The sequence below is a fragment of the Rhododendron vialii genome, chromosome 3a, assembly GCF_030253575.1.
Source record: "Rhododendron vialii isolate Sample 1 chromosome 3a, ASM3025357v1".
In the NCBI taxonomy this organism is placed as follows: domain Eukaryota; kingdom Viridiplantae; phylum Streptophyta; class Magnoliopsida; order Ericales; family Ericaceae; genus Rhododendron; species Rhododendron vialii.
Window position 1 is genome coordinate 5,985,990 of NC_080559.1, and position 24,515 is coordinate 6,010,504.

Genomic DNA, 24,515 nt, shown 5'->3' on the forward strand with positions numbered 1-24,515 from the left:
CCGAGTCCAAGCGTAGGGGTCAATTGCCTTATGGTTGAATATTTGAAAGCCCAAAATAATTGCGCGGAAATCAAAATGCTCATTTAGTAATGCATGCGGAAAATGAAGTCCTAACGGTTTCGACTTGCCTGGAGATTCAATTAGACAAGTCTCATTGCAATATCTAGGGGTAATGACTAAGTAAGTGTTCAATGGCCCAGACAACGAAAAGAAATTCTTGTCTTTAGAAAAGAAAAAAGAAGAATTAAATGAAGAATCAATACTTTACTTAAAGTAGTACGTTTCAAATTATTGATGACACAGTTTTTGTATTGTTGAGAAAATAGACTTCTGTTGTCCCAAGACAAGTATTGAAATTTTTGAAAAAAATTCTTGTCTTTGGATCTCTCTCTTTAGAAAAGAAAAAAAAAGAATTAAATGAAGAATCAATACTTTACTTAAAGTAGGACGTTTCAAATCATTGATGACAGTTTTTGTATTGTTGAGAAAATAGACTTCTGTTGTCCCAAGACAAGTATTGAAATTTTTGAAAAAAATTCTTGTCTTTGGAAAAGAAAAAAGAGAGGAATTAAATGAAGAACTAATACTTTACTCAAAGTAGTACGTTTCAAATCACTGATGGCACAGGTTTTGGCTTGTTGAGAAAATATGTTTCTATCGTCCCAAGACATTCGGAATAAATTCTTGTCTTTAGAAAAGAAAAAAGAGAAGAATTAAATAAAGAACCAATACTTTACTCAAACTAGTACGTTTCAAATCATTGATGACACAGTTTTTGTGTTTAGAAAATACTCTCTCCGTTCTGATTTGTATGTCTAATCTCGGGTTTCCAACTTATTAAGCAATCAAAATCTTATCCATTGACTTGAAAATTTATGATCCTATCCATTGATTTTGAAATTGGACAGTCAATTTGAGAAATACATAAGTTAAAAAGGGGACAAACAAATCGGGACGGAGGGAATAGTTTTTTGTAGTCCCAAGACAAGTACTAGTACTGTAATTTTCAGAAGAAATTCTTGTCTTCGGAAAAGAAAGATGAGAAGAATTAGATGAAGAACCAATACTTTACTTAAATGGTACTCCCTCCGTCCTTATTTAAGTGTTATACTTTGACTTTCACGCAGTTTTAAGAGATAACATAATTGTACCTCCAACATATTACTCTCTATGGAGACATTATCGGACGCTGGGGGCTTGCTGTCCCCGAATTCGGGCCCACTCCGGTCTTGCTCTGATGATCGGAAGAGTTCACTTCGTAGAGCTCGTCGAGTAGAACAACTATGCAAAAAATTAGCTTAATAGGATATCATTAAGCGCCTGTTTGGAACCCATATAACTCTCTGTCCATGGGTTACAGTGGATTTAATCCAGTGTTTCAGATCCATTCTTTTTAAGATAAAAAGGTTCCGATTAGGCACTTAATGATATTCAATTAAGCTGATTTTTTGCATAGTTGTTCTACTCGACGAGCTCTACGAAGTGAATGCTTCCGATCATCAGTGCGAGACCGGAGTGGGCCCCGAATTCGGGGACAGCAGCGCGCTGCTGCCCTTAAGGGGACAACAGCCCCCCAGCGTCCGACATTATCATTACACTTTTAGTACTCATCAACTTTTCAAAAGGAAATCTATTTTTAGGGGCAAAATAAAAAATGTACTAACTTTTACCTACTAATTTTATAATAGGACACTTATTTAGGGATAATTCAAAATGAAATACAGAACACTTAAAAAGGAATAGAGGGAGTACGTTTCAAATAATTGGTGGCATCGTTTTTAACAACAAAGGTTTTTGTCATCCCAAGACAAGTATATTGAAATTTTTGAAACAAATTCTTGTCTTTAAAAAATAAGAAAGGATAGAACTAAATGGAAAACCAATACTTTACTCAAAATAATAGATTTCATGAACAGATAGCCAAATCATTCCTTCATCTAAGCATTTTTTCTCATGCACATGTATCTCTAACGAAGATTTTCCAAAACTCTTCAAATTCTACTTGAACTTCTTGACCAAAAACAGTTTATTCTATGAAAGCATACTTCTTTTTTATTCATCAATCCAAGAAAAATATGCCTTGATGGGGTTTGCTGAATCTTTAGGATCCTTGATGGGGTTTTGCTATCTTAGGATACTACATGTCATATGATGTCGTGAGTTTGGATGTTAATATAGTTGAGATACTTTCTTTCCTTGTGATTTTGTCGCGTTTCTGATCCTTTTAATCTTTTGTAAACTCTTTCAAAGATTAATAAATTCTTTTCTTTTTCGCGGTTCAAAAAACCCTTGAAAGTTGTGTTTCTTGAATTGCTCTGAATCAAGTTGAAAAAGGTTTGCTAGTTTTGCTTGCCCCAGCTAGTGTTTCTACTTGTATTCTGAGCTGTGATGGTTTTTAGTTCTTGTGCATATATTAGTTTGTAACCATAACATTAATCTAACATCAATAACCCCACCTGATAGAATAGGTTATCTACAAAGTGCATTCCTCAACTAAATATGATACATATTAGCTAGGTTAATTCAATTCAGGAGCACTAATTAGGCATTCGCCCCAAGACAGAACAACCCCCGAACTACCAGAGAAATGCAAAGTGCAAAAAAAATGGGCAAAAAAAAGACCCTTAAAGTATACATGAACTGCTCAGACTGTGCAGTGAATCTGAGCCATTCATGTGCACTTTAATTAAGGGTCTTTTCTTTGTCCATTTTTTTTGTCTCTAGCACAGTCCGAACTACCAACATGAGCGAGGCTAATGCTGCAGTCACAATTTAAGTTCGATCGAGAATGGCAATGTTTAAAGAGAGTCTACTGGTATTGGCGTATATTTTCAGCAAAAAGATGAAAAGAAAGGTTAATTGTGTGTTAAGTCCAGCATTGTTCTGGGCTTCTTTTTTGTCAAAACAAAAACAAAGACTCGATAGAATTCCTCTACGGTCCTTGAATCCAAGTCATAGAGATATTTTTTTTTATGATCCGAACCATTCATTTTTTAAATCACTATTATTTCGTCACTCATATACGTGTTAAAAAGTAAAGTTGTTTGGTTACAAGTAAGTGCCCAATATCAATTAGTGTAAAATAGAACTTTTTCTTGAAATCGGGGTGGCACGTCCCTCACCGCGCCACTAACTAGCAACTAGCTCCGGCCCTGATCAATGCTAGTTGCTAACTACTTTTATCAATCTTCTCAAGGAAGTTCACCAAAAGGAAACACAAAATCGTAAAGGTATTCCAATTTGAGATATATAGAAGGAGACGTGTGATATACTACTACATTTCGTACAAATTGAAGTTGATATGAAGATGTTTTACATCCTAGTCCTAGCTAATCAAAAGTGTGTATATGGGCCATACAATTCATATCACCATGAACAAAGTATATATCAAAGTATCGGACGGAAGGTTGAGTACACTACAAGAAAAATGAAAATTGGTGACAAAAAAGTGGTAACGAAATTTAATTTCGTCACTAAATGAGTTTATTTGGTGACGAAAAAATAAATTCGTCATTGTTTTAACAACTTTTGTGACGAAATAATTTCGTCACCGATTATACATGTTTAGTGACGAAAAAAATATTTTTGTCGCGAAAGGTACCCATTTGGTGACAAAATATATTTTTCGTCACCGAAAGCTTAAAAAGGTGACAAAATTATTTTTCATCGCCAAAGATAATCATTTGGTAACAAAAAATATATTTCATCGCTAAATGAGAGCAATTTAGTGACGAAATATTTTTTTTCGTCACCAAATGCTTAACTTTTCGTCACCAAATGCTTAACTTTGGTGACGAAAAATAATTTCGTCACCATTTTAACGCTTTCAGCAACGAAATTTATGAATTGCGCTTTGTCACTAAATGTATTTCGGACATAACTCTTTATTAAAATCTCCGATTGAGATAATTCAAATTGGGTTTGAACAATAACTCAATTGCCTACAACTTTCATGTTTATCAAAATTGCTAATTTTAATGTTTAAAGGTTCAAAATTACATTCGAAATATATTTTACTGTTAAACATATGTGTTATATATTAGATATTTCAAATATTTACTGAAAAATGTGTATAGAGCAGTTGGTCGGAGCTTGTGCGAAAAACCCAAAGGACTCGGGTTCGAAACCCAGCAGGCGCAAGAAAGAAGGATTTCTTTTTGCATATGAAAACATCTTTTGCAACGAAAAATTTCGTCATCGATTTTTTATATTGGTGACGAAATTTTTTGTCACCAATGTGATCTATCGGTGACGAATTTTTTCGTAGTCAAAAACACAATAAGCGAGGAAAAAAATTTCGTCACCAATTATTCACTTTTTGGTGACGAAATATTTCGTCATCAAAAGACACTATAGGTGACGAAAAATAGATTTCGTCACCAGGTAGGAATCCTCGACAACCTTTAGTCGACAAATTTTTTTTCGTCACCTATATTATTTGTGACGAAAAACATGCAATTTATGACGATTTTCATTCGTCACCCAATTGAATTTTTCTTGTAGTGGTAACATAAACCTCAATTCTACAGTAATGAAAAGATCTGAAGGGCCACAAACAAGTAAGGAAGGAAGGAAAAAGAATGAAGAAAGGAATCACAAAATTAAAAGGGTGTCGTCAATCAATCTAGCTATTTAAATAGACGATCTGACATCATGATCGAATACTATAATCTGCAGTATTAATCTGTATAGCTTTCCACACACAACCACAACCACAACCACATATATATATCCATCAATGGCTTCCTTGAGCAATGTTAACGGTACTAAAACTCCAAGAGAGAAGTACCCATACTCGACGGAGTTTGATGTGCTGGACTTTGTCCCCAAATTGCTGTCTGAAGGAAACTACGACAGTTGGAAGTCATTGATGCGGGACTTCATTGACAGTCAAGGTTTGATTGGTTTCATTGATGGCAGGGCTGCTGATCAGCCGGAGCAAAGCGACCGAGATGATTATATGGCTTGGAAAAGATCATCAGACAATCTTGTACGACGATGGCTACTCGCAACCCTCAGCGAAGAGACCCGCCTACGAGTGCTGCGCTTCAAAACTGCCAAAGATTTGTGGACTGAATTGGAGAAAATATTTGATGCAACCAGAACATTATGGCAACGTGGTAATTAAATGACTTCAAAGATGTTTTATTATGGAAATTTCCAGTTTTAGGAATTCTAATCGCCGGAAATAAGAGCTGGAGATCAATGTTGTTACTCAAATCTCCACTCAAAACTTTTAGCGAGAGCATTTCCAAGGAAGGTACATAATTTTATACCAAATACAATTTTGGTGACACATGTAACAAATTGAAGAACACTTGCAGCAATTGCACCCCAATAACCTTTTCAAACAAACACGGGGGCTCTGCTGCCATGTTGGGACAGCAGCCCCTACCCGCACCCTCAAAACTTTTAGTAAGAGCATTATGTTTTTTTGTTACTTACTTTTTTGCTTTGAGGGACCCACTCTGCCAAAAAGATTAATGAGTTAACCAATCATAAATACTCTCTGGGTTCCAAGTGTCTGGTCCTTCTTTTCTTTTATGGATGTCCCAAAATGTATGTTCATTTTGAAAAGTTAACGTAAAAAGTTGTGCAATGTGGTTTCATTCAATCTCTTGTTGAATGTATATTTTCTCTTTTTTCCCGTTCTTTTGTTTTGGCCTTCTCTTCATTCAAGACCTTTCTTGTATCTAGAGTTTCGGCCGTCTCGATGTACCTTTTGTTAAGTATTAATAAAATTTTATTGTCTATAAAAAAAAAACATTACTCTTTCACCATTTCTTTTTTACATTAAGTGTAATGTCAAAGCATTAAGTATGGACAAATTGAAAAAGTCAATACCAATAATATTTCCCATCATTTTACCCATAAAAACTCTCTTCCCCAAAAGAGGCATGTGAATTGGGATGAAGGGAGTAATAAATTTGATAACATGGAAGTTTGAAGATCCAGAGCTGCACCAAAATGATGTAACAAGTTTGTTATCTCCCTTGAAATCCATATTGCTAAAGTGGATCTTCAAATATGGATTAAATTTTGATTTTGTCACCTTCCTTGAAGATGCTATAAAAACGCAATTAAAACTCTCCTAACTCCTCTAGTCAAATCAAACTCATTCAAATGATTATAGAGGAACGCTAAAGACACCGCAAATGTGGCAGATTCTACACAAACACTTAGGCTCCGTTTGTTTGATATAACATGTTTTACAATGTAAAATATTTTTTTAGAAAACAAACTTTAAATTATTAATTTTCAGTGTTTAGTTGGCACTTAAAAATATTTTCAAAACGGTCTTGTTATTGTCAGCCCACTGGGCTAACGATAAACACACTAGAAGACAAGAAAAACACGTTTTTTTATGTACTTTTTAAATCTTTTAATACACATTCACACACTCATTATTGTCAGCCCATTGGGCTGATTTTAGAATTTTCTTTATACGAAATTTATATATGAGCTAGCTTTCCAGTGCTTAACACGTAATCTCATGCCATTTTATACGAAATTAATATATATATTTTTTTTGATCAGTCAATTCAGTTTCATTTCACAATACCCGAAGGTAAAAACCCGAAAGCTACAACGATTTCATCAGAAAATACAGGCAAGAACCAAAACTACTACAACCTAGACACGAAGCACATCCACTAGGAGGCTTCTAAGCACATTCTGCCAAAGGCAGACCATACATAAATGCAGGGCAATGAACCCGTCTCCGATTGAAGTAGTAGAGCTCAGAGGGACGCCCAGCTCAAACCATAGCCTTAAGTACGGATGAAATCTGCTCCTAAACCAGAACTGTCGTCGACCGCACCGCTGCCAGAGACCGCACCGCGCCGGCGCAACCCATTTCACCGGCGAAGACGAACAACCATACTCTGGAAACGGAGAAAAACCGAACAGAAAACAAGAAAACTAACTAAGGCTTATTTGCCCACCACCACACCCTCCAGATCTGGGGAAACCCAGACTGGAAACAGAGCCAGACTGGAGAAACCAGCCGGAATAACTGGAACAAGCCAGAGACAAAACTAAAACAAAAACCCCAAACTCACCCACAGCGTTATTGGCCCAAAGCACCACCGATGGCCGCTACCTTCCAGATCAAAGAGGACTTGGAGGAAACCCAACTGAAAACGGGCCAAAAACAGCCACTGGCCGTGACCCTTTCGCCGGTTGCACTGCACAAATCCACCACTGTGGAGGAGACACCCAACGGAGGAGTAGGGAGGAGGTGAGTGGGGGGGGGGGGGGAAGGCACCGCCCCTCCCCCAGGCGAAACCCTGAGATCGGTTTGTAGAGAGAGAAAGTTAGAGAGAAGGGAGAGGATAAGGCTCGTCCAGCTGCCTTTATACGAAATTAATATATGAGCTAGCTTTCCAGTGCTTTACACGTAATCTCATGCCATAAAATACAAACACTTTCTCTCTCTCTCTCTAGAAATTTAACTCACAGATTTACACGGGCGGTCTGTGCAGACGAAGAAAGGAAGTATGGGCAAGGCCACCATCTAGCCTTGCAAAAAGCTGCAATCAACGGGGATTGGGACAAAGCCAGGGAAATCATAGAACGCGAACCAGATGCTGTTAGGACTCCCATCACCCCTCTCTCACAGACAGCGCTTATTGTCGCCATCCCGTCCCCATCGGCGGGGAGAAGTCGCTTTGTGAGGGAGCTTTTGAAGAAGATGACACCAGAGGATGTTAAGCTAGTTGACTACCGGGGCAGGACGGCCCTCCACCGCGCTGCAACCGTTAACAACATGGAAGGAGCCAAAATGTTGGTCAGCAAAAACCCGGACCTTCCTAATGTTTTTGACTCCCGGCGCATGACGGCCCTCCACCGCGCTGCCTATTATGGGCTTAGAGAGATGGTTATTTACTTAAAGGATGTCACTAGAGAAGACATTCTATTGGCGGATGACGTGGGTCCTTCACTTCTGTGTCTTCTTACACGCGGTGAACTTTACGGTGAGTGTTTGCTTTAACAGATTTTCTTAAGAGTAGTGTTACATACATAATAATCCAAACACAATATCAAATATAACTTCTTACATACGCATTAGAGCATATTTTTTGTTTTCTCCATACCAAATCACTTTTTGATAGTACTCATGCACCCCGGGATAGAGCCAGGATATGTAGTATATGTAGTTGGTGGAGTCAAATAGTAAACGTATACCTGATTTGTTCTTTGTGCAAAATTTTAATGTATGTGAGGTCAAATACATAAAATATCAGAACAAATTAAGCCTACCCCATGAAAAGAAATTCTAACTTAGTGGGTAACTTAGTGGGGTCGCGTGACCCACTTCTTTCTACGTCTCTTCGCCCGTGCTCTTACGTCAAATTTGAAGGAAATAGAGAATTGAAAAGGTTAGTTCATGTTTGAAGAGTTTGCGGAAAAATTAGAATTAATTTTTTTTAAAAAAAATTAGCATTCCCGTGCCTAAGATGGGAATGCTTACTACCATATTGGCACCAAATATTTAATGTAAAATAATATCCGAATAATTAATTGCCGAACTGTTTTTTGAAATACTTTAATTGCCTAATTGCTAACTTCCATCGATTGTGCTTCAGACATTGCTTTAACTCTGCTTCAGAAAAAACCTGAGCTGGCATGCATGGCACCCAATCCTTTTGATATAATTGTCGAAAAGCATTCTTCATTCCCGAGTGGAAATTCCTTCAACTTCTGGCAGCGTTTAATCTATCTGGGTTAGTCACTTTCACTATTAATCCTACATACCTGCTCTGCAAATAAAAAAAAACCTAAAGTTATCTTGTTAGTATTATTCTTTTACATATACAGGAAAAATATCGTATTAGAAAATGGTACCCAGCAACATATTCCTCGTTAGCCAATTGCATCATTTTAATCTAACCTGAAGAATGATACAAACATTATTCCTCTTAAAAATGGATCTTAGCTCTTCATAGGCTAAGATTAATGAAATTCAATTTGCCGTTTCAAAAAAAAAAAAAAAATAGATGGACCCAGATTATGAACACAAAATGAATCACATCATGTTTGCCACTAGTTAGATTTCTTGAAAGATTTTAACCTAAAATAGCAATAGTGAGCCCCTCTTGCTAAGTTAGCATGCCACATATGCGGGGTGCGAATGGGGTGTGGTGGAGAGATGTGTTTGTAGCATTATTGCTATTGAAAAGCTAGTGAAATATCACTAGCTTTATATTCTTGTGAAAGTCCATTAATGTTCAACATAAATCTCATGGATCCAGATTCTCTCCAGTTAATAGGTTTGGACTGAAATAATAGTCCAGATCAGGACTGTGCATTGATATCAATGGATTGGAGTTGTTCAAAAACTCTTCCAGAACAAATTCCTACAATTCATTGCAGCAAATAAAAGGTCCATAGATGGACTGTCTTGTCTATTCCAAACTTTGGACCGGAGAGAATCCATTTCCAACTTTTATATAGAGAGCACACCCTCAAGCTATGTCATACCTAGGAAATCTCTAATGGTATAACCAAAATTGGATATCAAAACTTGTCACCTTATCTTTTGATTATCCATTTAAATAGTTGCTAATATTGACAATGTGAACTCCTACAATGATCATTTTTAGGGCATAATCAAAAACTCATTTGTCGTAAAGAGATAAATAGAGAGAGTTGAAAATAAATGTAAGTGAATGGGTCCATTGATGGTTGTGGGAGGAGAGAAAAAGAAAGAGACATGAAAGATTGAGAGTATGGTTCCCATTAAATTTGGTTATTCGATGAGAAAAGGTTACTAGTTTTGTTTATCCAAAAATCAAAATTTGGTTATTAGTTAAGAGATTCCTAAGTTTGATTATATCATTGAGCAATATTATAGATCAATTTTGCGAACTTAATTTTTTTTTTAGATTTGATTATGTCATTGAAGACACTCTTATAACTCATTTCATTTTATTCCAAGAAAAAACGAGAACAAATTACTAAGACTAATCTACCAATATATTTGTAACCAAACAACTGCCAATAATGAAAAATATTTCAATACAACGGTTATATTTACGACATCTCACATAATGTGAGTCCCACGCATGTATAGGTCCAACCTGATCATGTGAGAGAGGCATTACAAAATAACCGTTGTATTAAATTTTTTTTTTTGCCATTGATGGGTCTCTCACTCTCTCTAGCGTGGTACATTTTCTCTTGCACTTTTCATTGTTTTTATATGTATACATTTATCAACTCATGTCTTCACTTGAACAAAATTAAAGCCTAAAACGCATTCTAGCATGATTCGTGCAACTTATTGTTATGCGTCACATGCAGGAGTTCCAATGAAATTAGAAGGCACTGCAAACCATCAGATTGAAGGAGGACGAAGAGGAGACATTGAGAATCCAGCCAATTGTTGCATCTCTGGTTTGGCTAGCTATCACAATACATACTTCTTTTCGTTTTTTGAATGGCAGAGAAAATTTTAATTAGTGTTAATTAAATAGGTAAAAATTGATTACACGGAGGAATGTTAAAAATGATGTCATTGTTAGAAGTATGATATCTTCCATCCTTACCGCCACAATACTTGTGAAAAGTGCTAAGTAGGCAACAAAGACGATTTTTGCTGCATTTTAAACAATCATACCTTCCAAAATAGTTATAATCCATCAAATTCATGGTATTATTCAAAATTATGCATTTTCATTTGATTTTCACTTAGTCCGATATCATGCTCACAAGGAATAGGTATCCAATGTATATATTTTTTCAAAGAGTACTGCTATGGGTACCGACGGTACCCATAGGGAAAATGCACCGACGGCCACCGGACGGCCGTCTCCGGTCACCGGACGGCCGATCCGAGCCGTCCAAAAATTTTAAAAAATAAAATCGAGTGGGCCTACGCGAGAATCAATGGCATCCGAGGTGTGTAGAGTACTTGATCCGAGTACCCCTTTTTCGTGTATATACACGTATATACAAATATACACGAAAAATGGGTGCTCGGATCAAGTACCCTACACACCTCGGATGCCATTGATTCTCGCGTAAGGCCACTCGGTTTTATTTTTTAAAATTTTTGGACGGCTCGGATCGGCCGTCCGGTGACCGGAGACGGCCGTTCGGTGGCCGTCGGTACATTTTCCCTATGGGTACCGTCGGTACCAATAGGATTTCTGTTTTTCAAAACATCAATAAGTAACAATTTCACGGACAATTTGTAAAATAGGCTACACATGCTTTCTTATCAAAAAGCAAGTAAATAAGGCATATGTAATGACCTGCACAAACTGACCCACTTAACCTTTAGCCTAGCCTAACCATGTGGCTCAAAAGGATAACCTTAGATTATATAGTAGTTCGTCGCGTTTCATTATATAATACCTTTAACTTTTCTTTTTCCCATTATATAATACCTTTTAACTTTTCTTTTTCCCCGATGTGGGACTATTCTCCCAATGTCCACTTAGGATCGTAACGTCCTCGTTGCGTCCCCATGGTCCATCACTTCCACTCACCAAGCGATGTGAGACAAGTACTTGTTTAAGCATGTCAAGCTCCTCAAGCTTGTCTCATGTGGCACCAATCCAAGCACGACAAACACCTTAAGTTCCTTTCCCAAGTGGGCTCTCCCAGCATATAATGAGACTCACCGAGAGCACAATAGAAAATCTTATGAAATTTTATAAAAATATTTTCAAACGTTATGAACTTTTATAAAAAAAAATAAAAATTCAACTATTATCTCAATGATAGGAATTCAAAACGACTCTGGGGATATGTATTATTACTTCACTCCTATCAACGCCAAAAACTCCTCAGTCATATATACCACACATAGGGAGTTGATAGCCAGCTGTAACTATCGTGTTGCTATGAGTGACCCCATTTTATGAACTCGTATTCAGTAGGGACTAGGTGAAAAGTACCAACGCAAGAAGGTAGTCTTGAACAGTGACCTCTTCCCATAGCATTTCAAGTAATTTTTTATTTCAGTTAGACGTAAATACTTAATAAATTGAGTAAATGTATATTCTTATTGTGCAGTGAGGCAAAGATTGCATTTTATGATTTGGAAAGTCGCTGAAAAACTTGGTAAGGATTGGTACTGCACGCAAATATATATAATCCCTCCGTTCCGGTTTGTTAGTTCCATTTTTGACTTTTTGAGAGCGTTTGACCTCTCAAAAAATTGGCTATAATTTTCAATTCGTAATGTTTTTAATATGCAATATGGATTTTGTTTGATTGATTTCAATTAGTTTTATTATACAAAATCTTAATATATATATATATATATATATATATATATATATATATATATATATATATATAATATGTAAGATATAAGTATATTTTTGAAAGACACGTATTTCGACAATTGGACAAACAAATTGGGACGGAGGGAATACCATTTAATTATCATCAATGCTATATATACACTAGTATTCATTGAAACTACGTTATTGCATTCTCAAAAAATGAGAGATGATTTTACAGTGCCACATGTCCAACACATCCGAAAAAAAAAAGAGAGACAACATCATGCACTAGAGTTTGTCAAATTCCTCGGCATGGAAGTTGCAATATCAAATCTCTCAAATGTGGAAAGGATACTTAAACCAGCAGTGCGCAAAGCAGCATGTTTTGGGATATCAGAAATTATTGAAGAGATTATATTGGCATTCCCTTTGGCGTTGTATTTTATGAATCTAGACAAACTAAACATCTTCAAATATGCAATTCTACATCGTCGTGAATGTGTGTTTAACCTCATATATCAAGTTGATGCTGGTTGGAGATATATAACTCAAGTGGATTATTCGTTGAACAATGGTTTGCATTTGGCTGCACGTTTCGGACGTGAGCAACAAATCAATCTCAAAGCTAATGTTGCTGGTGCGGTTCTACAAATGCAGCGAGAAGTCCAATGGTTTAAGGTCAGTTTTCCCCATCTCCCCCATGTAAAGGAAATTAATTGAGAAATGCTTTTTCGTTACCGGACTTTTATATAGTTTTTTCGTTTCATAGCAAGACAGCTTAGTTGGATGCTCGTGATTGTTTTCATATTTGCTTCAAGTATATTTGAATGAAAATCTGATGAGTGCATCATATCCTACCGTGGATATGGTGAATTAATCGGTAATAAAAGAACAATTACATACAATGTTCTGCTTTCTTTTTACATCCTTCTGAACTTATTTGGCTAATTTGTGAATGTTGGTTATTTGTTTCGTAACACCGTACTCAAGTCACATTGTCTTAAGCAAGGGGAGATTTAGGGGGTCGATTGTGCTTTAAGCACAACACGATTTACTGTGATGGCCTATGAAGCACTCCTAGAAGTTATCGTATCAATGTTGGACACTTCGAGACACGTATGAGACAAGTCACTTGTTAGTCGATTCATTATATTTTAATGTTTTTGGAACAGGATGGGGACACCCACGGCAACAAGGCAAGGTGATTTTGTTATCCTTTTTTAAAAGCTTTTTCAGGCTAAACTATTTTGTAATTTCAAAAATACTATGCCAAAATTGAATATAAAACATGCGTACTTCCGAAGTAGTAGGCCGAAATTTAATATTAAACTATTTTGTAACTTCAAAAGTACTATGCCAAAATTGAATATAAAACAAGCGTACTAAGTACTATATAGGCCAAAATTGAATATAAAAGATGTGTATATGTATAAGTATACACCATCAATCAATAATGCATTCGATGGAATTCCTAACATAGATATTTAGTGGTTATAATGTAGGTTTAATTTGCACATAATTGCAAGAGTTTTTTTTTTATATAAAAGAAATAGTTGCATTGTGTTCTTTGCCATGTCCGTGTCCCTATTATTTGAGAATTGTCTTATTCTGTGTCCGTATGGACCGTATCTTTGCTAAATAGGTGATGGCACACGGATGCCATATACATAGGAGGGAATTTCTTAACTTTCTTTACAAGCCATAACGATATTGTGTGGCATCACAACCGATCTTGCTGTGCTTAGAGCAACCCCATTTGACCATTGCCTTGACCATTTTACGCATCTTCAGTGTCAGATAACTTTAAGAAGTAGTTAAAAGGAGATTTTGTAATTTTTGTGCTCCATTCGACCATTTTAGGGCTCCTTTTTATGATCCAATTTAGTGTCATATTTTATATGCTCTTTTGTTTGTTTTTTTTGTCCGCATCAGATTTTATGTGTTCATCAGCTATGACTCGGAGGATGGGGTTGAGATAGAGTTGAATGAAAGAAAATAGTTTGGGGGCATTAAATAGCTAAGCCAATAGACGGGAACGCTGCCTTCAAAGTAATTCTTATCAAGTCGAGCCTCAATTATTAAATAATACAACTTTAAGGTAAGTCAAAATTTTATATTAAAAATATTCCTTCACCGCTATTTATAACTGTTGCCCGAATATCGACGTTGACCGTTGACCGCTGAGAATGTCTTCAGACGTTCTCAGGTCTGAGAATAATTTCAGCACACGTTTAGACTTAATTGTAATACTGATAGTTCTGAATATTTAAAAGCTGAGAACGTTCTCAGCACATGCCTATGTCTCAACACATGTCTATTCTCAACTCTAAATATTTCAAAGCTAAGTTTTAAGTTTTGAGGACACATTCATTCTCAGACGTTCTAAGTTTTGAGAACATTCTCATACGTTTTCAACACTAAGAACATTCTCATCTCAGCACTGAGAACATTGTCAGCACACGCCTAGACTTAGAAGTAATTCATTCTTAGACGTTCTTAACGCTGAGAACTTTCTCAGTACACGCCTAAACTTAGTGGTCATTTGTTCTCTGATGTTCTCAGCTTGATCTGAGAACGTTATCAGGACACGCCTAGACTTAATGGTAATTCATTCTCAAACGTTCGCAGTTCTAAGAACATTCTTATACGTTCTCAGCCCTAGACTCGAAGGTAATTTATTCTTAGACATTCTCAATTCTAAGAATATTCTCAGCACATGCCTAGACTTAGTAGTTAATTGTTTTTTTATGTTCTCAACACATGCTTAGACTTAGCGATAATTGGAAAGAGTGTTTTATTTTAATGAGAATTAAGTTACAATTTTTTTTTTGTACATATAGTGATAAAAAGCCCTTCTTTGTGGACCCTAAAGATAAAAAGCCCTTCTTGTGGACCCTAAAGAGAGAAAGAGGAGAGAGATGGACACAAGGAGAGAAAAGAGGAGAGAGGGCTGCGCATTGTCAGGAAAAGAAAAAAGATACAGCTGGAAGAGAGAGAGAGAGAGAGAGAGAGAGAGAGAGAGAGAGAGAGAGAGAGAGAGAGAGAGAGAGAGAGAGAGAGAGAGAGAGGGCGGGGGGGGGGGGGGGGGGGGGGGGGGGGGGGGGGGGGGTGTGGATTGAGAAGAGCCCATGTACTTTACAAATTCACTCTCTTGTTCCGTAAAAAATGTTAAGGACACATACATTTGTATACATATTTTGCACGTATATTTTTATGGGGTTCATTTTTGGTCTCATTAATATGATCCGAATCGCTCATTATTTTTAAAATAATATTTTAAGAGTTTCTATAAAAAATCAATTCGATAGGATATCGGTGAGGCCTTTTTCAGAAATCGCAGTGCGAATCAAACTGTTTCACCTATGATTTCTGAAAAAGTTCTTACCGATATCTTATCGAATTGATTTTTTACGGGAACTCTTAAAAAATAATTTTAAAAATAATGAGCGATTTGGATCATATTTGTGGAATCCGAGGTGGACCCATAAAAATATATGTGCAAGATATGTGTAAAAGTGTATGTGCAAGTAGCATGACTGTATTCCGTAACTGGCTGAACTAATCTCATATAGAGAAATCAATCTTGTAAAGTTGATTGTCTCATTTCTCTTTTTTGTGGTGACTTAAGTTTGAGTTCCACGGGAAGCATGTTCAGGATTTAGAGCTATGAATAGCCTCTAAACCCTCTGTTGACAAATTAACATCCTGCTAACCTCCGATAATGAATACCGTATGAAGAAAAAAAACCCTCGCATGTCTGACCCGGAAAAAAGAAATTAAACTTTTTACTTTCAGAATTTTTTTTTGTACATGAGGAGGGAGAGAGAGAGAGAGTTCTTATTTCCTCCTCGTATCGGTCCCTTTCGTTTTCATCTTCTATACTAGTAACTTTTGTCTCTAGCTCTCACAATCTTCCTTCTTCATCCCCCACCTATTTTTATTGTCAAAGTCTTTCCTAAACATCCTCCAGAATGTACACTACGAGTCTTTAATTGTTTAAAAGTAATTAAACTCTTGTTTCTCATTCCAAATCACCTTATTGATACAGGAAGTGGAAAAATTTGCAGCACCTGGTGACAAAGAAAAAAGGAATACCGATGGAATGACGCCTGCTGAAGTATTTTCTGACACACACCAAGATTTGGTAAAGGCGGGGGAGCAATGGATGAAAGATACAGCCACATCATGCACCACAGTTGCTACCCTTATTGCCACTATGGTTTTTGCAGCTGCCATTACAGTACCAGGTGGAAACAACAGTAGTAATGGCCAGCCATTACTTTCGGAACGGAAAGCCTTCGCAATTTTTGGCATATCTGACGCATTGGCTCTATTCTCATGCATCACTTATGTGTTCATGTTCTTGCCTATCCTAACTTCTCGATACGCAGAGGAAGATTTCCTATTTACCTTACCCACGAGGTTAATTACTGGTCTCCTAGCCCTATTTGTCTCCATGTTATCCACGTTGGTAGCCTTTGGTGCTATATTGTATCTCGTGTTTGGAGATAATAAGGCATGGATCCTTATCCCTATTGTCGCACTGGCTAGCATTCCTGTCACCTTGTTCGGAGCTTTGCAATTTCCTCTCCTTGTAGCGATGATCAAATCCACATATGGTCGAGGCATTTTTGGCAAGCAAAGTGATCGTGTGCTCCGATAGGTCAAATATCAAAATTTGGGAGTATTGCAAACATACTTGAGGTTATTTGATGTTATTTCACTATATAGGAGTTGCTTTCTGATGTTGTGCACCGCAATGAGTAGGTATCTTTCTTTGCTTGTCATCTACGATTGGATTTATATGTACATCTTTCAGTCCTTACCACCTGGGATTGAAAACTAATCTTCACCAAGTAACGATTTAAGACTTCTCCTCATGCTAATTAAACCGGTTATTTCTCATCATTACATTAATGCTCTTCGTGTGGCTTGTAGTACACATGGTTGCGGGCTTTTGTTATTCCACTTATTAATTTCAGCCCGATGTTGTTCATTGTGTTTGCGTTAGGTTTCCCGTCTCAAATCTGTTTTGAGAGATCTTTCCCGAGAAAATCTCCCCGCGTCAACTAAACGGGAATTTCTTCCACATTAATTACGTTGGTGATGGAGGTTTTGAATCGAGTGTTATATGTGTAAACCTGGGTCTGGGTGCCCTTTGTCACTGCTACTCCCTTATGTATATATGCTCCTGCCTCCTCGTTTGAAAAGAACCATGGCCAAGGATCCTAGTGCCAAAATAGATAGTTAGGCCCCATGGGAGGCTACCACAGAGGAGCCGGAGGCCGAGGCTGAAGAATCCTTCAGTCGGCACGCTGGAGGCAAGTCTGATGGGGTGACGTCTTTCACTAGAAAATCTCCCCGCGTCAAGTAAACGGGAATTTCTTCGTATTAATTCCGTTGGTGATGGAGGTTTTGAATCGAGTGTTATAGGTGTAAACCTGGATCTGGGTGCACTTTGTCACTGCTACTCCCTTATGTATTCTCCTGCCCCCTCGTTTGAAAATAATGCAGCCAAGGATCCTAATGCCGAAAAGGATAGTTAGGCCCCATGGGAGGCTACCATGCACGGAGGAGACGGAGGCTGAGGCTGAAGAATCCTTCAGTCGGCACGCTGGAGGCAAGTCTGATAGAGTGACGTCGGGCACCTCCGTTAATTTGCTTGCAAACCAGAAAAAATGGAATCTAACCACCTCCTCAAAAAGTGGGAGACTCCTATCTCACAAAAGTGATTAGTATAAGATTAAATTAAATCCCATGAATATAGGAATTAATTTAAAATTATACTAACCACCTCCACAAAAAATGGGAGACTCCTGTCTCTTACCACAACAAACTGATTTATCTCTCTACATCCATTAAATCGGTATTACCCCTAACCCAAATAAATTATTAACCCATTAATTATTTAATCACATCCATAATTAACTTGGGTTTCCCAAATGTGGCCCAAACACAATCAAAGTAGACATCTAATTAATTCATCGACTTGGAAGACCCAGCTCAACTCGACGATCTGGCCACAACTCTTTCATATTACGGCCCTCCCAAACAAGGATAGTGCGGCTGTGCAGTTCACGTTATGTTGGATAATTATCCAAGTCCAAGCATAGGGGTTAATTCACTACTACAATATTGTAGATGAATTTAGCAGACTAAATTAACACGAATCGGTTAATGAAAGAAGGTGATAACGAAGCTTTGAAAGTCCAGATTTCAGAGAGAGAGAAGCACGCTGGTGGGAATAATTGAGAAGCCTATAGTACTAATTAGGAAGAATTGGAAGAAAATCTAGAGCTGGTCTGACCTTTTTATTGAGAGTCTTGTAGTGCAGTAGGTCGGTGAAGGTTGGAGAAGTCGAATCCGGCCAAGAGATACAAAATTTTAACCACCACCCTTCCACAACTTTTTTGTCCCAGAACATCCTCTAGAATGTAGGCTACAAGTCTTTGATTGTTGATCTTTTAATAAGTATAGAACCTTTTGTCTCTCATCCCAAATCAATACAGGAAGTGGAAAAATTTACACTACCTGGTGACTGAGAAAAAAGGAATACCGATGGAATGACACCTGCAGAAGTATTTTCAGAGACACACCAAGGTTTGGTAAAGGAGGTCCAGCAATGGATGAAAGATACCACCACAACATGCACCATAGTTGCCGCCCTTATTGCCACTATGGTTTTTGCGGCTGCCATTACATTACCGGGTGGAAACAACAATGATAACGGCCAACCGCTCACTACAACACGAGAGGCTTGTAGCGAGGATTTAGTTTCCTCGCTAAAACGCTGATTTCCTCGCAAAATGCATTTGCGAGAAAATTTTTCCTCGCTCGTTTTCCTCGCAAAAAGCTTGTCGCAAAAAGAATTTGCGAGGAAAAAAATTTCCTCGCTTATTCTGACCCAATTAGCGAGGAATTTTTTCCTCGCTATAGTTTTTCCTCACTAGACTAATACGATGTTTACAGAATAGGCAAGGAAATTTTTCCTCGCTAGACTAATTTTTTCCTCGCCAATTATAGTTTAGGCGAGGAAATTTTTCCTCGCTAAAAACTCTTGAAACTAAAAATAGATAGTTCTCCAGCTCATTTGCTTCCGCGCGAATTTGAACCGTGGCCTCCTGTATGGAGGCATTCACTCCATCCATCACACCAACTTCCTTTCCAGTTCAAACCTTAGCCTTTTTTATATATAAACCTTTTGTACATCCTTTCACCTCTCTAAATTTATTTTTTTAAACATTTCTCTCTAATTTTAGTCCCTTCGTAGTATTTCTTTAAACTTGTTTTTTTAAATCATTAACATTATTTGCTTTTATTGAATTTTTTTATAATTTAATGTTTTGTTATATATCTTTAATAAATCTTTATACCTTTCTAATTTGTTTATTTTATACTTCGTTTTAATTATCTCTAAGTTTAGTAACCTTTTGTAGTGCCTAAATTAGTTTGAGCCCTTTAAATTTCTGCAAATACGATATTTTTTTTGGTGGGTTAATCTGTTCTTGCTGTGTATATGCGCCCATAACAATTTTAACTCAACTACAATGTTACAATAGTAATAATTTGTTATGTTTCTTTTTAAATGGGGTTAACCTTACATATTTTGAAAATAGATTAGTGATATTTTAAAAATACATTTCGCAATTATTAAGTACTTTATCTTTTGTTTAGCTTTTCATTAATTTTTTTTGTATGAATTAATAATCAGTTATCTCTACGAAAAGCAATCCATAAATCCCATGCATTCTTTTTCTGAAAAGCACATCATTCATCCACAAACTTATAATCCCTATGTCCAATCCTTTTTTTGGATTTATAACAGTCAAAAGAACAATACGATAGAATTGATGAATGCACTCTGTTACCTAGAGTGTTCTATTCCTTGGGTATTTATATACAAATACGGTTACAAGTGATAAGCTTTACAAAAGATATTGCAAATGATAAAATATAACCACTGAAATGGCTAACATTATTAGGACTTCTTTTCTTGATCAATTGATTTGCACTGATTGGTTGACATCCCCCCGCAAGCTGATGGTCGAGGCATGACCTTCAGATTGAAACGCAGTGTCCGATGCGGGAAGACGCAAGTCCTTTTGTGTAAAAATATCGGCAATTTGATCCCTGGCGCTAATATATTGGACGGTTAAATCACCCCGAGGGACTTAAAAATCTTTGTATTCAAACAATAAATTTTAGTAGAATTTGAACATACTGACATTGTTAAAAATTAATTTCAGTTGGGAAAAAGTGAATTCATATAATTCGTGTGAAACATATTTTTTATTTCATCAATTCAATGCGATTGGCGAGGAAACTATTTTTTTACATTTATCACTTTTTAATTTTAATAAATTTGCTAATGATATTGAAATATGTAGTTGATTATCCCTTACCATCGTGATATTAAAGATACATGAACATAATTAATAATGACTTATATATAAAAAATTTAATGAGTCCTAAAAAAGGTGACAAAATATTTTTCGCCAAAAGGTTACATTTAGCAAGAAAAACAGATTTCCTCGCAAAAGGGTTACATTTGGCGAGGAAATAATAATTTCCTCGCCAAATGTAACCCTTTTGCGAGGAAATTATTATTTCCTCGCTAAATGTAACTTTTTGGCGAGGAAATTAAATTTTCTCGCTAAATGTAACTTTTTAGCGACGAAATTGAATTTCCTCGCAGATTGTGTACTTTTAGCGACGAAATCTCTTTTCCTCGCCATATTTCCTCGCAATAGGCCTTCCGTGTTGTAGTGGCTAATTTCGAAACAAAAAGCTTTCATAATTTTTGACATATGTGACGCACTGGCTCTATTCTCATCAATCACTTCTGTGTTAATATTCTTGCTTATCATGACTTCTCGATATGCAGAGGAAGATTTCCTATGCACCTTACCCAAAAGGTTAATTACGGGTCTCATAACCCTATTTGTCTCCATCTTATCCACGATGGTAGCTTTTGGTGCTATATTATATCTCGTGTTTGGAGATAATAAGGCATGAATTCTTATCCATGTTGTCACATCGGCTAGTATTCCTGTCATCTTGTTCGGAGCTTTGCAGTTTCCTCTCCTTGTAGAGATGATCCAATCCACATATGGTCGAGGCATTTTTGATAAGCAAAGCGATCATCATGCGCTCCGATAGGTTCAATATCAAAATTTGGGAGTATTGCAAGCGTACTTGAGGAGTTGAGGGTATTTGATGTTCTTTCACCAAATATGAGTTGCTTTACCTTATTCATGAGTAGGAATCCTTCTTCCCTTGTTATCTGCTTGATTTATATGTATATCTTTCAGTCCTTACCACCTGGGAAAGAAGACTAATCGTCGCCGACTAATAAATTTAAGGCTTTTCCTCCACTAATGAGGCACTCTCTGATCGATGTTGTTCATTGTGTTTGATGTACAATTGGACAATGAACGAGCCCAATCGATCTAGTTGTAGTTAAGATTTTCATTTTTCCCTAAGTAGGCTTTGATTCGTTCGTTTTTTTGTTGATGACTGATCATACTCGTTTTTTCTAACAAATTAGACGCCTAATCCATCAACATGTACACGAAGATTGGGGCACAGCTCTTGCATATTACGGCCCTCCCAATCAAGGATAGCGTGGCTGAGCTGTGCTCACGTTCTGTTTGATTACTATCTGAATTCAAGCGTACGTTGGGGATAATTGCCTTATGATTGATTTGAAAGGCCATTTTGTGTGTAGGAGAGTTACATTGAACAAAATTCGTGCACTAAAAAACTCTAATGGTGTTATGGCAGTATGAGGAGAGTTGCATTGAACAACTTCTCATTTCCCATTTCCATTCCTTATTCACCACTGAATCTACCGCGAGTTTTAATCATGCCAATCCTCCTTTTCCTTTCCCTAATCTGGATACTGAATCCCACCAAGTGCTGTGTTCCATTCCTCGTGTGCTCTGGACTTTTAAACCTTGGAAAGCACCAGGTCCGGATGGCTTTCATTCGGGTTAACATTTTTTTCCAAAAATCGTCCATTTTCCAGGTGATTGAGGCTGCTTTCTCTTCGGGTCAGATTCATCTTGGCCTTAATCATACCTTTCTCTGCCTCTTCCCTAAAATCAGTGACCCCCAGACTGTGGGACAACTTCGTCCTATTAGTTTGTGCAACACTATCCTTAAGCTGGTTACCAAAATCCTTGTTAGTCGCATTCGTCCATTTTTGGATGATCTTATTGTTGGAATTTTACAAAATTTTGGATAACTGAAATCAGGGCAAACCGGAGGGTCTCTCGAGGCAACCGTGCGCGTTCCGGGCTCGTTGAATCTTGATGCACCACAATCAATAGACGTATTGATGTGTGATATTCTGTAACTCCCGTAACCCTCACCATGATGGAGAATTGATTCCTGTAACCTCCCTCATTCATTGACAGAACTCATTGGGTGAATTCATGTCAGCAATTAAGGGCAGCATTCACCTCTCATGCCCCTTCACTCTATATAAAGGAGGCTCACGTTTTGGAGCAGACACCAGAAAAAGATACAGCAATCTGAACAAGCTCTGATATTCATTCTTTGAGAGAGAGAGACAGGCGGTAGTTAGTTCGCCAAGGCGGTCGACGGTGGTGTTCCGACGGCTTGCGGTTTAGCCGAGCCAACCCTGGGAGAAAGACGCCGAACAAGAACCTACAACACGACGGTAGGCGGCGAATCTTTCTTAAGGAGACTATGGTATCACACATGACTCGGTTTGATTTTCTGGATATTCAGTTTGTATCTCATCTTTATATTCTGTCTACTGTTATTGTAATCTGTAACTTGTTTCAATCTTGTAATTGTATTGTAATCTGTAACTTGTTTCAATCTGGTAATTGTATTGTTATCAACGAAATTGTTCTCTGGAATTTCTGTTGTTGCCGAATTTTTCCCAACACTTATTAGTCCTCTCCAATCCAGCTTCCTACTGGGTTGAAGTGGGACTGATAATGTTATCATTGTTCAGGAGATTATTCACAAGTTTAACATCATGAAAGGGTCCAAAGGCAACATAGCCATTAAGTTGGATTTGGAAAAAGCTTATGATCGTCTTGAATGGAGTTTCATCTGGAAAGTTCTAAATTTTTTTAACTTTCCCTCCCTTTGGATCAATCTTATCATGTCGATCATCTCTTCCTCCTCCCTGTCCATTCTTTTTAATGGTGGTATCATGGAAACCTTTTACCCCATGCGTGGTATCCGCCAAGGTGATCCGTTATCACCTTATATTTTCATCCTCTGTATGGAATACCTCTCTATCCAAATAACCCTCGCTTGTGAAAATCACAGTTGGATCCCTATTAAGACTGGTAGGAGGGGCCATTTTTTATCCAACCTTTTCTTTGCAGACGACCTCGTTCTTTTTGCGGAAGCCACCATGGCTAATTGTGATGCCATATCGGACATTCTCCATGAGTTATGTTCCCTTTTTGGACTCAAGGTGAGTTTGAGTAAAACCAAAGTGCTTTTCTCTTGCAATACCTCTGTAGAATTGCGCACCTTGAGCTCTGCTGCACTTGGTTTTTCTCTGATCTCTTCCTTTGGAAAATACCTTGGCTGCCCCATCCATCACACTCGGCCAATGAAACAATCCTTCCAGTTTCTCATTGAAAAAATTGAGGCGAAGCTTGCAGGATGGAAGCGCAAACACCTCCCTCTTGCTGGCAAAAGTTCTTTGATCAAATCTGTCATTGAAACCATTCCGTCCCACATCATGCAATGTAATCGCCTGCCGGTTTCGGTCTCTAACAAGATTGATCAATTAAGCCGCAATTTTCTTTGGGGATCTACCTCTACCCAAAAGAAAATCCATGCGGTGAATTGGAATCATGTTACGCAGCCTAAAATCTTTGGAGGGTCTTGGGCTTAAAAAGACAAGGAGCAACAATCTTGTCGCTATGGCTAAGCTCAATTGGAAACCCTCCAAAAGACCAAACTCCCTTTGGGTTCGAGTTCTCAAATGCCGTTATCGATCCACCAGTTTGAAGAGTGCTCGTCCTTCTCCCACTTGGAAGGGTATTGTTTCCCATTTTTTCGTTGGGTAGGCGTGAGCGGAAAATCCAATGGCATGTGCGGTGTGAGCGTGCACATGCCAGGACTTGTCGACGTCCAATGTACAGAAGGCGTGAGCACTTTGATCTGACTTAGTATGTCGTGCGACTGCGTGTGACCCAAAGGGTGAGGCCACAATGAGGTTCGTGGTTTGCTACAACGAAGTGGACTTAAAATTTCTCAACAGTGTGAGAAAAAAAAGAA

At 37.5% G+C, this 24,515-nt stretch overlaps 1 protein-coding gene across 4 annotated transcripts; it reads left to right on the plus strand.

Moving 5' to 3' along the window:
• Positions 1–4,669: 4,669 nt before the first annotated feature.
• Positions 4,670–21,568, plus strand: LOC131319266 (uncharacterized). 4 transcript variants are annotated; one of them, XM_058349449.1, is made up of 8 exons: positions 4,670–5,120; positions 7,485–7,976; positions 8,589–8,726; positions 10,306–10,398; positions 12,025–12,072; positions 12,478–12,917; positions 16,288–16,902; positions 21,399–21,568. In XM_058349449.1, the coding sequence occupies exons 1-7, from the start codon at positions 4,739–4,741 to the stop codon at positions 16,900–16,902; spliced, it is 2,208 nt and encodes a 735-aa protein (XP_058205432.1). In that variant the 5' UTR covers positions 4,670–4,738; the 3' UTR covers positions 21,399–21,568. The 4 variants fall into 4 exon arrangements, with proteins under 4 accessions (XP_058205432.1, XP_058205434.1, XP_058205431.1 ...); XM_058349451.1 differs by lacking the exons at positions 16,288–16,902; positions 21,399–21,568 and adding an exon at positions 18,749–18,919; XM_058349448.1 differs by lacking the exon at positions 21,399–21,568 and having other exon boundaries at positions 16,288–17,147.
• Positions 21,569–24,515: the final 2,947 nt, after the last annotated feature.